This window comes from Anarrhichthys ocellatus, unplaced genomic scaffold (genome assembly GCF_004355925.1).
Source record: "Anarrhichthys ocellatus isolate YVR2014 unplaced genomic scaffold, GSC_Weel_1.0 scaffold122, whole genome shotgun sequence".
NCBI classification, from domain to species: Eukaryota; Metazoa; Chordata; class Actinopteri; order Perciformes; family Anarhichadidae; genus Anarrhichthys; species Anarrhichthys ocellatus.
In genome coordinates, this window is record NW_022280152.1 from 1 (window position 1) to 17,078 (window position 17,078).

The following is a 17,078-nucleotide window of genomic DNA, read 5'->3' on the forward strand; positions in this document are numbered from 1 at the left end:
GATGCTTTAGGGCGGGGCTACACAGTGATTGACAGGTCTCTACGTCTGCATTCCAAATATGGTCACATCAGTCCACAAACTAACGGGTGACGTCACGGTCTATGGTCTGAACATGAAAAAATATAGAATAACACCAGATCGTTTCTTTAAATTTTTTCTTTGTGGTGAAGGTTAGCGATACATCTGCGGTTAACAAAGCAAACGTAGCGTCCCTGTCTGTTGCTGTTGTTGTTGTTTGTGTCGGCCTCCTCTCTCTGATGACCCGAGTGATGAATTGAAAGTTGGGAGGAATAAAACAGCGGATCAATAAGCTGGTGAAAGGATGCATCCAGGGTGTTATGGCTGCTTGTCAACAGCCTCGGCCTGCAGCTGACGCCAGTTGGCCACTTGACAAGCAGGAAAACAAATCAGCCCGTCCACTTAAGGCTCAGCATGTAGCTGTCTGTCAACACCCTCCTCCCCCCTACAAGCCCTGAAGGAAGTGAGGCATCATCAGTGGTGGCGATCTTTGGGCAGCGAGGCCAAACGCCGCTCCGACCCGGCATCAATCATACAGCCGGGGGGGAGAAAAGATGGGAAATTGCAGCACACGGGATGGAGACGCGTCGGGGGAGTCGGGAGAGTCGCCACTCGAGCCGCCTGCTTCATACGGAAAACACGGGAGTCTATTTGAGATGATAAGTGTAATACAGGAGGAAGCCACGCAGAGCTGCTGCAGATAAAAGTCAAATCTATGCAGCTCATCGGGGACATGACTGCGCCTTCGACAAGACCATCACCGCGAAACAATAAAAGAAGGTAAAGGTGAGCGGGGATCCCCCCCCCCCCCCCCTCCCAAAGTGCATATTTCATCACCGGCTGGGTAAATATGTACAAAGAAAAAAGAAGATTCCCACTCAGAGAGGCCCGGCGGCCGGTGAAAAAGCAGCAAATGAAAAATAGCGAGCGATAAATAAATGTAAACAGTTGCGAGGAGGAGGATGTAAACAGAGGCTTAGTGGATGTATACATGCTCCTCTGAAGCATGGAGGGCCCAAGGAATTGTGGGAAATGTGTGAGCGTCGGGGTAATGAGCCTGCAGAGATGTTCCAGTAATCCAGCGTCCTCCCTCCAGACCTGTGATCCTCTGATCTGGTATCAGCCGACGCACAAATGCATCACGGACTGAGGAAGAGGAAGAGGAAGGTTCAGCCTTACACCGTCTCTGATTCTCTTGTCAGGACAGGAAATAGAAAAAGACAAAAACTCTTGAAATGTTAAGGGAACGATATCATTTCTACTATATCAAGATTTTTTATGCACCAAATTAATTTCTGAGATTGGTGAGCAGCTGCCACGGGACCACAAGGAGCTCCAGGCTGACTGTGTGTTGACTGGTTTGTGGTAATTTAACGTAAAATGTGTTGAAATGACAAGCAGCTTCAGGGAGGTACTGCTAGATCTTTAGGGCCCGTACTGGAAGAGGGACCCTCTGTCAAAAACATATTGATTTTAGTGCTTTGAAGTGGACGATCTTAAAGATTTTCATTTAAGTAAATGTGTGTTAAGTCTCTATTCAGATTGAGTTTATAGCCCACTGATGAAGCATCGCAATTTATGTATTTACAGTATTACAAACTTGGTGTTTGTAGCATCATTCCTGCCGTTTATATGCCCTCAAATTATCAATGTAGACGCACAGAAGAGGAAATTACAATTTTCAGATTTTAGATGCTGGAAATCCATTAACCTTTTTTCCAGTTTTGATTTGTATCGTCAGGAAAACTGGTCTAAGTCCCAAAAATCTGAAAATGATTTAAGAGGACCTCGTATTGAACCTTGTGGGACACCATTTCCTTATTTTTGAAACCACTGGAGACAACTGTTGTCCCACAATGCAGTGCGTCTCTGAGATAGAACAGCTGGAATCACAGTAAATACTGCAATAAAGTGAAGAACCTTTGGGAAGATTTCAGACTTAAAGTTGGCAGTTTTTTTTATTTTTTATATCTGTTGTTGATTTCTGTTTCAGCACAAAATAAATTAGAAAGAAAAATAATTTCTTGAGATCCTAAAGCCAAAGCAAACACTGTCAACATGTGTGTTTTATAGTATTAGGACACAGTAAACCTGGATCACCCCGGTCACACCGGTCCTTCAGGGTCCTGGGTTTCAGGGTATCTGGGTTCAGGTCCAGACGTGTTGCTGGTTTCAGGTCTGTGTCGTCTCACTCTGACACTCTGATGACGTTGTTGTTGTGCTGTGACCCCGACTACACCTCTGACACCTTCGGGGTGAGACCAAAGAGTGCATGTGTTGAGGGAAGCCAGGCGTTACCATGGGAGCAGGCTGTCGGGCCGGCGCTGTGATTGGTCAGCGAGGCCTTTTGTTCATGAGTCTGAACAGCAAAGCCTCCTGGGAAAGTGGTCCGAGCTGTGGGTCTGTGTGAACAGTTTTAACACGCTTTTATTTTTAACAACAGTTAGATCTTTTATTTTGAAACAATAGGTAGATCTGAATACAAACATGAGACTAAATATGATACTCTGTACTTAGTACTAAGTATCACTTGTAGTCTCTAGTAGTAGATACTTCGTACTTTATTGATTTTATAAACCTCTTTTATTACCGCAAGTACTACTATTACTGAAAGTACTACTGTTACAGCAAGTATTACTGTTATTGCAAGTACTACTATTGATGAAAGTACTACTGGAACGGTAAGTACTACTATTTCCATAAGTAGGCCTACTGCTGTTAATAATAATACTACTGTAAATGCAAGTCATACTATTACTGTAAGTAGGCCTACTACTGCAGTACGTATATTACTGTAACTAGTACTAGTATACACACTGCTCTCTCAGTACTACATTCTTCTGTAGTAGTTCCTCTGCTGCCTTTACGGTTTTATGTAAACTGAATATCTTACTCATATTATTCCCTTTTACTGTCCTCTCATCGTATTATTTTATATTGCCTTCTGGTTTAATTTTACTGTATGTAAAAGTATATTTTATATATACTGTATATATATATATATATATATATATATATATATATATACAGTATATATGTGACACTGGCTTTTATTTGACTGTTAAAGCTCCTTTTAATAGCGACCGTTCTGATTATTTGAACATTATTAATCAAGCAGGACCGTCATCAGTCAGTCTGCAGATGTTCACATGGTTTTAGTATCTGGAGGAAGTGAACGCCTCATAAATGTGTAAATATTCACAGCTCTGACCTGCTGTTCGCTGCGTCTGCTCATCTCCTCTGATGCTGCAAATCTGCCGTCAAGAAATTAGTTTAACACGTAACCTCGCCTCCCCTTTCTTCTCCCGTCTCCCCCCCTCCTCTTCCTCTCCTCAGTCACTTAGTCGCCTAATAACAGAGCGCTCCGATCAGCAGGACGCCAACCAACCGTTTGATCACTTTCACAGAGAGGAGAGAGAGAGAGAAAAAACAAACGGGGGGAGAGAGAGAGAGAGCGATAAATACTTGATTAAATGTATAAAGAATCCCCCTCCTCTCCTCTCACCTCTGAATTATCTCCCTCTCCTCCTTTTCTGATTTATCAAAAAACATCAGACAGCAGGAGAAAACATCGGCCGCACAGGAAAAAAAAAAGACAGAGAGAGAGAGAGAAAAATCAATACAAATTACGATGGAGAAAGTGGCACTGATGCCTGGAATTGCAGCATATGTTTACACTAAATCAGGCAATCTGTCTTCATATGGGCGGTGTAATGCGTGGGGGGTGGGGGGGGGGGTCAGGGTTCGCGCTGCCAGCCACCGCTCTCCAATTACTCGGGCTCTTTGCAGGGAGGCAGCCGGTATCGATTGGCTGGGAGGCAGTACGGGGCCCTGCAGGCAGCCAATGGGGCGCTGGGGTCAAAGAGCGGCGAGATTTTAATAAGAGGAAGTAATGTGGGGGGGGGGGGGGGGTCCAGAGGTTCATTAAAAGCCTCTGTCTTTGTTTCCCATGATGATAATGACGACGAACAGAAGAGATCACCCCTCCCTCGTTTTTTTAATTCAGGAGGTCGTCGGTTCGAATCCCAGCAGGATGCAGGAACAAATGAATCACAGAGCGTGTGAAAGTTTATAAAATATTAAGGTTCAATTTGGGGGACGATGGGTCTAAATGTGATTTAGTTGATGTAATATCAAAATGAAAAGATAAACATGGCGTCTTCCGTTGGCGACAAACTACTGCTTTGACATTGTACCGTTGAGATTTTCCGCAACGTTTTTAAAATGTATTTTATGTTAAATCGTAATTATAACAGTCCACTTCTTCTACGTATATATTTTAGAAAGAAATATGAAAAGTCGTTAGTTTTAAAATAGAAACTCTGCCTTGTGCTTCATGACCCCAAAGTACAAGCAATCATAGAACTAAGTTACATTAGTAACCTTCATTCTTAAGAAGTCCACATTAGATTATTCCACACCATCCAGTACTGGTGGGTCCTTCAGGACCAGTTTGTGTCTATTACTATCAGTAGGCCTACAGCTGTTAGTGAAAGTACTACAGTAACTGCAAGTACTACTATTAGTGTAACTATACCTTCTTGTTTTCTTTCTAACTTTAAATCTTTTGAGGAGAACTTTAAGGTCTGACTGGTGTTAATCTGAAGTCCTGCAGGGTTCTTGAGGCGGATTACTCATATTTGTCTTCTTAATCTGTACAACATCCCGAGAGATCGGACAGATGTGGAACCAGAAGGACAATAAAGTAGAAACATACGATATAAATACTGTTACCTGATGTTCACAGATCAGACGTTTCCTTCTGAAGATGAAGAGTTAAACATCACAGATCTCTCTCTCTGACTGTAAATGTTTTTTTTTATTCAATTGCAGCATTTCCCATAGTGCCTTTCACTTGTTTCATAAGTTACGATGTATATGTACGCGGCGTCAGGGGAGGCAATTCGGTTTTTCGGGACTCGACCGCGCTGATTGCTGCTCGTGTCGTCCTCCGCCTGCATTATCTCCATTCATCCTCTGCTGCTCTGCATCGGCCCCCAAAAAAGTCTCTTCGGAGGGATCCGACAATGAAATCCCTTCTTTCATTTGGCGTTGGAGGTAATAGATTCACTCTCTGCTTCCTCTCCCAACATGTCACCCTTCAGATATCATCCGCACCCCAGTCGCAGCCTGAAAGACCCCCCTCTTCTCCTCCGCCGCCACTTGAAACGCGCTCTGACAAATTTGATTTAGCAGCTCTCGGTCGCTCCATTCCCCGGGAAAAAGAAAACAAATATTGTTATAATGGTAATAACATCTATTTGGGAGCGCCGGGTGAACAAACGGCGGCGGGGCCCCTTTGAAGGAGAGACCCCTCTGCGCTCTGCCGTATACATATATATATAGAGCTGCCTTATTCTTATTCATGAAAGCCGCGGTTATGCATATTAGCGCAAACTAGCTATTCTACTCACCGGCATTTGGTGTGTCAATCATCCTTACAGAGTACAAGAGCCAACGGTGACAAAAGCCGAGTGGGCAAGATCGGCTGACAAATTGTCCCCAAAGTCAAATTTGACAGCCTTTTATGATTAATGGACTTGATTATGGAGAAGTATCTCCCCCGAACTCATTTCCGGGTGTTTCTCTCCAACGTATGGAGAAGGAGGAGGAAGAGGATGGAGGAGGAGGAGGAGGAGGAAGGCAGATTGTTTAGCGGAGGAGAAAAGAAAGAAAGGGAAGGTTGGATTGAATTAGTGGTGAAAAAGGCAGAGCGAGGAGGACAGATGGAGTGTGAGGTCTCACACTTAATAAACAGCAGGGAGATAAGAGAGAGAGAGAGATCAGCTGTCTCTCTCTCTCTCTCTCTCTCTCTCTGTCTCTCTCTCTCTGTCTCTCTCTCTGTCTCTCTCTCTCTCTGTCTCTCTCTCTGTCTCTGTCTCTCTCTCTCTCTCTCTCTCTCTCTCTCTCTCTCTCTCTCTCTCTGTTAGTGTTCACTGTTAATAAGAACCAACAAACTGAAGCTGAAGATCACTGAGAGGTCGCACGAAACCTGAGAATTAAACGGGAAATAAAAGTGAAAGAAGGAATCAGATGTTGGGTCTGACTCATCGTCGTGTTGTAAGAATATTTCTTATTGCAGGTTTATTTATTTACCTTCAACAGGTTTCATATATTCACACATCAGACAATCACTTCACGTAAATCATTCTTACAACTTGTTCAGAATCTAAACACTGACGTTTACACAGAGTCTAAAATAAGTTCTGTTTTCTAACTTAGAAGCTTTAAGCTTTAAGGTGGTCCGTTCCTTCAGACTCCTTCATGACCATCAAGGGGATTTTAAAATCTTCCCAAATTTCAGATTTCCCTGAATTTCCTCACTGCAACGATTCCTTCAAAGACGAAACAAAGTCTGTGAGAAAGTTTACTTTATTTATTTTTATATTCTTTACTTGTTTTATGTTTTTGCATCTTTTTTTGAAAATATGAATTCAATTTACACATTTTCTTACGTTTCTTCAAGGTGTGATGAGTGATCATTCGTTGCTTATGTCAATGGAAATAACTCTGTCTGCCTTTGAGCAAGGCAGGCCCTCCTGCAGCAGTGGAGCTGGGACATTTGTGGTCGCTCTGTTTGGACGAACTCCGTTAGAAATTAACTGGAATTAAAGAAAAACCTGCTATATGTGTGTCACTCTGATGTCGGTGTGTGTTTCTGTGATGCTCGGTGTGTTTCTGTGTGTCAGGTTGAATTCGTCTCGGTCGTCCTCACCCCTCTCTCACTCTCTCTCTCTCTCTCTCTCTCTCTCTCTCTCTCTCTCTCTCTCTCCGTCCCACAGCCTTGAACGAGCCCACCATCGACTACGGCTTCCAGAGGCTACAGAAGGTCATCCCTCGCCACCCCGGGGACCCCGAGAGGTTACCTAAGGTCAGTGGAGACGAGTCATTAAGTCACTGCTGCCTGTGCTCAGGGTCAGGGGTCAGGGGTCAAACCCAAAGGCCAGGAAGTGAGCCCTGTGCTGGTCTGGTCAGGTACGTCCCAGAATGCACCTGTCTGTCAGAGCTGCCGTTTGAGTGTTTTTAATCAGGTTTTATAACAGCCACATTAACGGCTGATTTAAATGTGAAGTGGCTGTTTGTCCCTCTGTGGATGCCGTAGACCACCTGCACACGACTTTTAAGGTCCTCTCGTACTATTTAATGCAGCGCGGGACCGAGGTGCCTTGATTGGATTTGTCGGTTCTGCTCAGCACACTCTTGGCACGGCCCGGCCCTCCTCGCTGCCAGCCGGGCAGATTGTGGTCCTGATCCTTCAAACAGGAAACAGCTGTTTATGGGAGCAAAATCCTGCCGCTGCTGCGATTTGTCTCCCCCCTTAACTGGCGAGGAGGAAGGTTTGGACGGCGGCGAGTCGCTGATGGAGGTGGAGGTTCAGGGTGGTGCAGGTGATGAGAGCTGATTGGTCCATGGTCAGTGATTCACTTCCTGGATAGACTCATGAAAACATACTCGTCACTTATACCTGTAAATATTTGTCTAGAAATTTGATCAATATACTTTATCGATGATGTAAATATCAGATAAACTTCTCCAGAATTCTGTAATTTAACTGAATTTTATGAGTTAATACGACATCAAACCAGTTTGAGGAAACATAGTATTGAACGAGAGGAAAATGTGCACGAACTCACTGCTGAAAATTTGAAACATCTGCAATAATTGAAATACTGAAGGAAGTTGAAGTGGCAGTTAAAAATGGAATTTCTGAATATAGTTCAAGTTTCATTTTAAGTGAAAAGGGCTGTAAATAGTTGAAGTTGTGATACATTGAGCTGGAAGTTTCTGTTGAACGAAGGTGTTGAAAGAAATTGAAGCGAGTTCAGGTGTACAAACTGAAAAAAATGATATCAGTGGAAGTGTCTGAACGCAGTTGGAGTAAAAATCTCATCGCCAGTTCTATTCATTGTGGATCACAGTTAAAACATGCAGATTGGTTTACAAATTAATAATTCAACTGTTATATTTATTATTATATAACAATTTTGATCTTTAATCCCTTTAAATGCCTCTTTGTTTATGTCACAGGAAACTGAATTTCTTTGGATTTTTGTTAGTTTGAAGGCGCTTATAGATAAAAAATAATCTCTTGTTGACGCTGTAGACTCTTAAAGTTGGTAACATTTAATGTTTAATCTGACGTCTCTGCAGGTGGATTTTTTCTTTTTTTTATCTGTAGTGAATGAAAACCAGCTGCCTGGAAAAAAAGAAAGCAAAGGCAGCGAAAGCACATTTAAAAATCTATTAAACAACAGCCGGCTTTGGAAACAGTGAAGAAGAGTGCCTGTGATTTGTAGTTAATGGCGTAAAAGAAAACACAACACAGGAAGCCCCCTTTTAAGATTTGTGTAGAAAAACATCGGTAGTGAAATGTGCCCGGTTTCAAAATTTACCCACAGAAAGACATTAGTATGCACACACACACACACCTGCCCTGGTTAGTATGAAGAGATTATTTTGGCTGCTGCCGGCTGCGAGGTCTAACTGAGGCAGATTCCTTGAGGCAGCGAGCGGCGGGCGGCGGGTGGCGAGCGTCAGATGGGCTCTGACACTCGAAAGCAGCTGCCAAATTGAAACCATTTATCAAAATCTGACATCGGAGATCCAGTCACCAAAAAAGCAGTTTATTTGTAAATTGATACTAATAGTGAGCACACATTGTCTGGCCCCTTTGATGGCCTGATTTGCAGCCAGAGTGGGACGTCAAACGCCCTCCGCCTTTTAAATATTTATTTATTCAGAGGAAAACTCAATAAGACCACAGGGTTTTTTTTCCTCCAAGATGTTTTTTGGACTCACGGCCGATGAGGCGACAGGGCGCCGTGTTGTGGGGGGGGGGTCATGTGACCGAGCAAGCGACGGGTTAACTCGGCTTGTCAGTTCTCTTTTGCTTTCACCTGCCGCCCGCTCTGCAGAGGACAGGAGCAGGGATGGAAAGAGATGTTTGGACGGCGAGGTTTTCAGGCGGCGACACGGAGCAGATTGATTCGTTGTAGGGCGTCAGGTGGTGCATTGTGGGTGCAGAGCAGAGTGATTGTTCTCCTAAACATAAACGGTAAAATATGGAAACCAGGAGAGAGGAAAACTCACAGCTGATTGTGTCTGAAAGATGGGGAAACTGCTCTGGAATCAACTCAAAGATTAGGGTTAGCCTAGCTTAGCACAAAGACTGGAAGCAGGGGGAAACTGCTAGCCTACCTCCTCCAAGTCCACCTAACAACCTAGTCTACAATCTATCAGCTGGGGTTTTGTTCACTAGAGCTAGAAGTCATGGTTTGCATATTTTTCTAACATGAGTTTAGCCTAGCTTAGCACAAAGACTGGAAGCTGGGTGGAACTGTTAGCCTAGTTTCATCAAGTCCACCTCCAAGTCTTTCTGGTTTAATGCTGGATGTTGTTAGCTAACATCCTAGTCACCGATCTATTAGCTGGGTTTTGTTCAGAAGATTGGGTTTACAGCTTTATCTCAAATGAGTTTAGCCTAGCTTAGCACAAAGACTGGAAGCAGGGGGAAACTGTTAGCATAGCTCCATCAAAAAGGGAAATAAAACAACAACCCCAAGTCTGATTTACTGAACGCATATCTTGTTAGCTAGCAAGCTACAGTCATCCATCCGTTCACATTTGTGACACCAACACACAACCTGCCAATCAAACAGAGCTGGAGATGCTAACATGCTAACAGTTAGCGGCCGTGAGTCCTCTCTCTGAGTCGGCTGGACGGACGCTGAGGTGTCCGCTTGCAGCCGAGCCAGACTGGAAATGAAATTAGAGGCCTGAACCTGATCCAGGAGAAACCCCAGAGGTCATCAGTGACCAGTTGGCCTCACAGCCTGTTAGCCGTCTGTCTGACAGACGGCCGTGAACCTATGCGCTCCCTCAGATACCTGAAGATAACGCCTCAGACGTCTCTTAGCCTTTTAAGGCGAAGGTTATTTTAAAAACTACGTTTAGAGCTTCACTTCGTCTGTTAAGCTTTCTGAGCGGTCCACTTTATTCTGGTTCATTTTAATCAATGAATAAAGAGGCTTAGTAAATATTAAGATTGTTTGATGGCTTCACGATATAAACATCCCTTAAATATCTGAAGATAATGACTCACCTGTCCCTTAATTTGTACAATAATCATCATAGTCATAATCTAAGAGACAAAAATGAATTTAGAGCTTCATTTTGCTCCTTAAAGCTTATAAGTTACTGATTCCACCTTAACCTGGAATAAAAAAAAGCTTGATTTTAAGGTATATTTAAAGAGGTTATATTCAGTAAATATAAATATTTAAAGGTGTCACTTCTCTCTGCTGCGAAGAGAATATTAAATCCCTTAAATATCTGAAGATAATGCCTCAACTGTCCCTTAATTTGGACAATAAATTATTAATGTAAGAGCAAAGGCTAAATGTAGAGCTTCACTTTGCTCTTTAAAGCTTTTAACTTACTAAAGTAAAAAAAATGTTAAGGTATATTTAAAGAGGTTCTGTTCAGTAAATATAAAGATTTTATGGCTTCACTTCTCTCTGCTGCGACCTGAACCCTAAAATATGCAGATTTTTGTGAAATAATGTACGTTCTGTGGTGAAAAACAAACAGAAAACGTATTAAAATGAATTCCGGTTGAACAGGACATGTATTTCTCCCCCCCGTCTACTTCCTGGTGATTCGTGAACATAGAGGTGGAGATTAAACGTGTTTGGCGTGTTGCGGTTTGCACCTTTAGCTCTGATCATTGACCCCCATCCTGACTCATGGGGCGGAGGGGGGGGTACGGTCCGTTCAGGGATTATTAATTCAACCCCACTTCATGAATGAGGACATTTCCTGCTCTCTCATTGAGAATAATGACCGATATTCAGTTCATGAGCTGAATTTCAATCGGTTTCCCGTGGATGGAGTTAACCCCACACCGCGTCCCGCCTCGTTAGAATAACCCTCCGCCTGATAATCGCTAATCTGGAGAATCCGGCTCGGCTCCTCGCCGCTCGGCGCGCTGGTCCATCCATATTTTATAGAGATCAGCGGGGCGGCGGCTGTATCTGTAGCTCTCTGCTCGGGGTGATTTATCATTGTTAAGGCCGCTGTCTGATGGCTTCTCCTCGAGGGTCACGCTGATCCCCCTGTTCGTACACCCAAACCTCCTCAACCACGGAGACGGCCCCCCGTAATTAAGCCCCTAGAAACCAATGGAAGACAATAGATGGAGGAGGAAAATATAAAGGAGAGGGAGAGGAGGAATATGTCAAGAGATGGACTGAAGAAGGGTAAGGTCACGAGGGTGCAGCCTCCGAGAGGAGTGAGGTAGTGAGAGCTCCTTCTGTTTACGGGGAGAAGAAGAAGATGTGAATTATTTACAGGTCCTTGTGTCCGTCACACAGAGGATCATCTTTAAAATGTGTTTAATATTAGTACTTTATTTACGGCTTTAAAGGAGATTTAATATGTCACTTCTATAGACACCAACCAAACTCTGTATGTATTTACAACACCATAAGTTCTCACTTTATTCATGTAACAGTTATATTTTATGTCTGTATGTTACACAAGAGAGGAGCGGGGGGGGGGGGGGGAATACATGAGAAACATAGGGAGGTAGGGAAGGAGAGAAGGAGATAAGGCAGGAGAGGAGGAGGTAGGGTAGGAGTGAAGGAGGTGATAGAGGAGAGGGGGAGGTAAGGACGGAGAGGGGGAGGTAAGGACGGAGAGGGGGAGGTAAGGACGGAGGGGGTAAAAAAAGGAGAGGAGGGTGGGAAAGGAGAGGAGGAAATAAGGGAGGAGAGGAGGAGGTAGGGAATGATAGGAGGAAATAAGGGAGAAGGCAGGAGAGGAGGTAAGGGAACCTGAAAGTATTTTGGATGTTTTGATCATTTTTCTGAATCTTAAAACAAACGTGTTAAATTGATCCAAACCTGATATAAATCAGAGTTTCTTGTGTTCTTAATGCACCGCTGCTCATCATGGTCCTAAGAGTGATCAGACCATGAAGTGAGGAAGAGGAGGATGAGGAGGAAGAGACGTGTTACACTGTAGAAAAATATCCTTTTATTTAATTATTTAACAAAAACACAGACTGTTTGTCTCAGATCAGTTTTTCTCTCTCTGAAGACTCCTCCTTCTATCCTCCCTCCTTCCTACTCCTCTTCCTTCTCTTCCCCATTTTCATCCTCCCTCCTCCTCCTCTTCGTCCTCCACCCTCCTCTTTCTCTTCTTCCTCCTCACTCCCTCCTCCTCCTTTTTTCCTCCTCCTACTACCTCCCTCCCTCCTCCTCCTTCTTCTTCCTCCTCCCGTTCTTCTGTCCTCCTCCTACCTCCTCCTCCCTTTTTCCCTCCTCCTCTCCTCCTCTCCTCCTCCTCTCAGTGTGAGTTGATTAGACCCACTGAGGATGAACCAGAGTCTTGTTTCTCTCCACCTGTAAACTCCCTGTAGCTCTTGTGTGTGTGTGCGTGCACGTGTGTGTGTGTGTGTGTACGTGTGTGTGTGTGTGCGTACGTGTGTGTGTGTGTGCGTGCGTGTGTGTGTGTGTGCGTGTGTGTGTGTGTTCATGTATCACACCTCTACAGCCGCAGTCCTCCACATGAAACACTTACGGCCTTTATTTTATAAATAAAACGATATATTTCTGAGGTGATTTATGAATTCTGATGTTGTAACTTCTTCAAAAAGTCTCTAAAGAAATCTTAAATGAATAACTAAGTCAGAACCCAGCTGGTGTTCAGACATGATGGATTTATTTCGTCGTGTTAAACGTTCACATCTAAATTAACTGGAATGTGTTTTAATTTCCTGTGAATATTCTCTCAGGAAGTCCTCACATTCTTCTTCTCCTCCTTTAATTTATGACCCAACTTGAATTTGGATCCGTCAGATTATCAGATTAGATTAAAGTCTCGTATCTGTGATTATTTGTAGTTTCCATTGAAACGGGGCTGAAACTTAAAAGAAGCATTCCACCACGTTTACACGTAAAGAAGAAGAAGATAGAAAACACTTGTTTAACATCGTCTGTGTCTCTGGAGGAGAGAAGACAACGTCTCAACAGAAAGACAGCACTGCCGCATTGCATTATGGGAAGTGTAGTATCATGGTGGTGATATCAGGGAGAACTTCTAACATACATGTAGATCTTTTTAGTGAGATTCAATCAGTTTTCATATCATGTTACAGTGAAATTATACACAAAGTACTCCTTATTTTTAAATAACAAATATGAAATATGACAAACAGCTGCAGTGATCATATTTATGTGAATGGATCAATACATTCAGGTACATTGAGGTGATGTTTATACTGTTTTATAAAAAGACTCGTTGTACTTCAGTACTTTCTACTTCTCCCCAATACATCTTAAATATTATTAGGAATATTAATCCAGAAACATCAGATATAATAGTCAAACATTCTACTAATCAATCAATACTTTGAGTACTTTATTTAGATACTTTAACTTCAGTTTAGAGGTTTTGAATGCAGGTACTTTACATGTGGAGTACTTTCACAGTGTATTAGTACTTTTACTACAGTAAAGAATACTTCTTCCACATCTCAGCCAATCGTCAACCAGATGTCCTGAACGCCAACCCCTCATTGGTTTAGAGAAGAGTAGCCAATCAGCTGCCTCCGTCTCAGAGCTGTTTTAGAAGTCCACTTATCCTCCCTGACTCCATCCATCTCCTCACAGCTGAAGGGAAACACCCAGAGACCCTCTCCTCCTCCTCCTCCTCTTCATCTCCCATCCCTCTCTCCTCCATCTTCCTCTCCCATATTCTCCCCCCCTCCTCCCCCCCTCCCTCTCTCGGAGGTGTGGGTCAGTGATAAGAGATGATGATGATAACCGGGAGCCAGTGCATTACCGCATCGATCGGGGCAGGCCTTTCAGCGCCGTTAAAGCGCCCGGCGCTCTGATTGCCGGCACTCGCGCTGACAGGAATCCAATGGCGCTGTCTGTGTGTGTGTGTGTGTGTGTGTGAAGGGCGTGGCCGAGCAGCTGATGTGTGTGTGTGTATGTGTGTGTGTGTGCGTGTAGCAGCGTGGAGGCAATTAGACGCTCTGACAGATAACAACACATCCAGCAGAGCACTGAAACTGAATCTGATGCATAAAAAAAAAATCAACTTCACTTTGTTCAGATGGAGAAGAGAATAAAGTGTTTGTTTTTAAGGACTATAGTGGTTATTTTACACGTTCAGTCCTATGTTCAGTTATATGTTCTGTAAATCACAATCAATGTCACTCCGATGCCTTTAAGTTGATCATCCGTTAATAATAAGGAAGAAGAAGAAGAAGAAGAAGAACACGTGGACATTGTCAGAAAAATAACACAAATTTGGTAATTTTCTGACTTTCTGATTACTTTATTCATATTTTCATGTTACTTTTTTATGTGCTTCTGCCTCTAACTGAGGATTATTATTAGGGCCCGAGCAACCGACAACGTCGGGCCTGCGAAGGCCCTATTGAAACTGTAGGGGTTATTAGTATGATATTTATTTGAGAACTTTGGGAGCATCTGGGGGGTACTTGCCATACTCCAAAACTCACCAGATTTTGGGGACTTGGGGATTTTTGGGAAAATAGATGTATGAAAAAGGATGCAACTTCCGGTGTAAAACAATGGCTCTCTAGCGCCCCCTACAAATCGGACCGGCGACGCCCCTCGGCCAGTATGTCTGATTTACTTGAAATTCGACACACATGTCCGACTCCGCTAGATTAAAAAAAAAGCCTCTCAGACCCCTAAGCTCCGCCTTCTTAGATTTTCCACCATATTGAATTTAGTGTAAAACACATTTTTGCAAACTCCTCCTACATGCTGGGTCCAATTACTACCCAATTTGTTGTGGATCATTACTGGATATAGATCATCAAAAGTTATCAAAAGCTTTTTGATAGCTCTTAGCGTTTACAAGATATGGACCAATAAACGTCTTAGGGGCGTGGCTTAATATCAATACACATAACTTCTCAACCGTTTGTCCTAAAATTACAATAATTGCAGCATATGTGCACATCGCATCCTGTAACATACCCTGAGAATTGTTTTGCATTCAACCACTAGGGGGCGCTACAGTAAACCCACGAAGTTGTGCTTTTTGTCACTTTTTGCAGATTTCAGCCTTCGCACTTTAACGAACTCCTCCTAGAGATTTAATGCGATCAACTTCTACTTTGGTCAGGATGCTCTTCAGACCTTTGTGATTAAAAGTTATCAAACTCGAGAGTTTTCATCGAAGAACCTTGACGTGGCGTGGCGGCCATTTTGCCTCATTGTTTATCAAAAAATAAGTTCTTATAAGTTGTTATAACTCCAAGGTACATTATCCAATCCGCACAAAACTTCTTATGCATGATGCTACTTCAAGCTTGAACATACTTCAATTGACAAAAATTCAATAACTCCTCCTACTGGCTAAAGGAAATGTCATATTTTATACTTTTATTTATTCCTCCTAGCCAGGTGACCTGATGAGTCTCAAATTTGGTAAGGATAGCCTCAAGACATTGATGATGCATCATCATGAATATTGTGCGTTTTCGTTGAAGGCTGTTGCCGTGGCGACCCATCGTTCACCATGAAAAAGGAAGCTGATGGTTTAGTGGGTTAAGATGCTCAAAAACTCATGGAACTTTGTACATGTGTCATAGGTCAGAGGCAGACATAGTGTATATGGGTTTTTGGCTTCGCCGTTTTAAATTGCCTCTATAGCGCCCCCTACAATATTTCAAAAGAGCAGCCCCGGTGCTACGTTTCAGCTACATGTATGAAAGTTGGTACGCACATGTATCCTATGGAGACTTAAAAATAAGTCTCTTAGGACCATGCTCTAAACCCTACCGGAAGTCGCCAATCTTCATTTTTAAGTCATTTTTCCATAGAATTTGGCCTATTTCTAGTCGCTATACTTTAACGAACTCCTCCTAGGGAATTTGTCTGATCCTCTTCAAATTTGGTCAGTACAATCTCAAGACCGTTGTGATTAAAGTTATCGAAAGCTTTACGTTTGACGGAATCGGTTAGCCGTAGCGGGTGGCTACTTTACGTGATTCCCCATGAAAAAAGCTGATGTAACTCAGCTGGACTTGTTCCAAACAGTCCCAAACTTCACATGCTTGATAACACTCATGGCCTGAGGATGTCTACAAGCTAATTTCCCCTAATACTCACAGCGCCACCTGCTGGCGAAAGGAAATCTGGATTTTGTGACAAAAACCATCCGATTTACATGACTTTTACACAATGTGGTTTACACTTGACACAGAGCTACATGATGCATGTTTGCACGCGTTCTGTAGCGCCAGGCAGCGGATACAGGAAGCGTCGGACTATTTGCAAAGCATCAATTCCAGCATCAGGCGGTCCACGCGGACGCGCCATCCGACGGTCGCGGACATTCTCGGACGCGCAGGCCGGAGTCCCGTCGGCACCCCGACGCGCTGCAGATTGCGAGGGCCCGTTCATCGCTGCTCGCAGCTTTAATTATTTTTGAATTTTCTTTATTATTCATTTTGTCTCTAAAATGTCAGAAAATAGTTAAAATTTCAAGTTGACGTCTTTAAAAAGTCTTGTTTTGTTCGACCAACAGTCAACATGTTCAGTTTACTTTGATGTAAAAAGTGTTTTAGCTATTTAAGAAAAATCACTTATTCTTTCTGTCAATCAACTAATCGATTAATTGACGAATCGTTTCAGCTCTGAAGTGAAAGTGGATATGAAACTTGGTTATTTTCTTGAAGTGTCCTCGAACACACCGTCAGTCTCTAAGCAGTCTCCATGACGTCATCAGGCGATAATAACAATAGTAAATACGATATGAATCATATTTATTTGATATGAATCATATTTATTTCAGGTTCTCAGGCTCTTAAAGCTGGAAAACCTTTGATCTTGGATTGATTGCTGTTCTTCACTCAGACCTGCAGCCAATCAGAGCAGAGTATCAGAAACACCTGCTTCACCTGCTGCGTTTGTCCGATCAATACTCGTATTCGATCATTGAAGAGGTATCGATTGATCTGCTGCTCTTCTTCTGTGGTGGTGGATTTGTGGGGGTTGTTTTTGTTTGGGGGG

General features: G+C 43.1%; 1 protein-coding gene across 1 annotated transcript in view; it reads left to right on the plus strand.

The window, feature by feature from the left end:
- Window positions 1-6,790: 6,790 nt before the first annotated feature.
- Window positions 6,791-17,078, plus strand: part of LOC116399673 (transcription factor COE3-like) — a gene marked incomplete at its 5' end in the record, with an annotated part of 29,748 nt that continues 19,460 nt past the window's right edge. Inside the window, one exon of the mRNA XM_031876994.1 lies at window positions 6,791-6,889. Within this exon, the coding sequence (XP_031732854.1) occupies window positions 6,791-6,889 (99 nt within the window). The remainder of the gene's footprint in view (window positions 6,890-17,078) is intronic.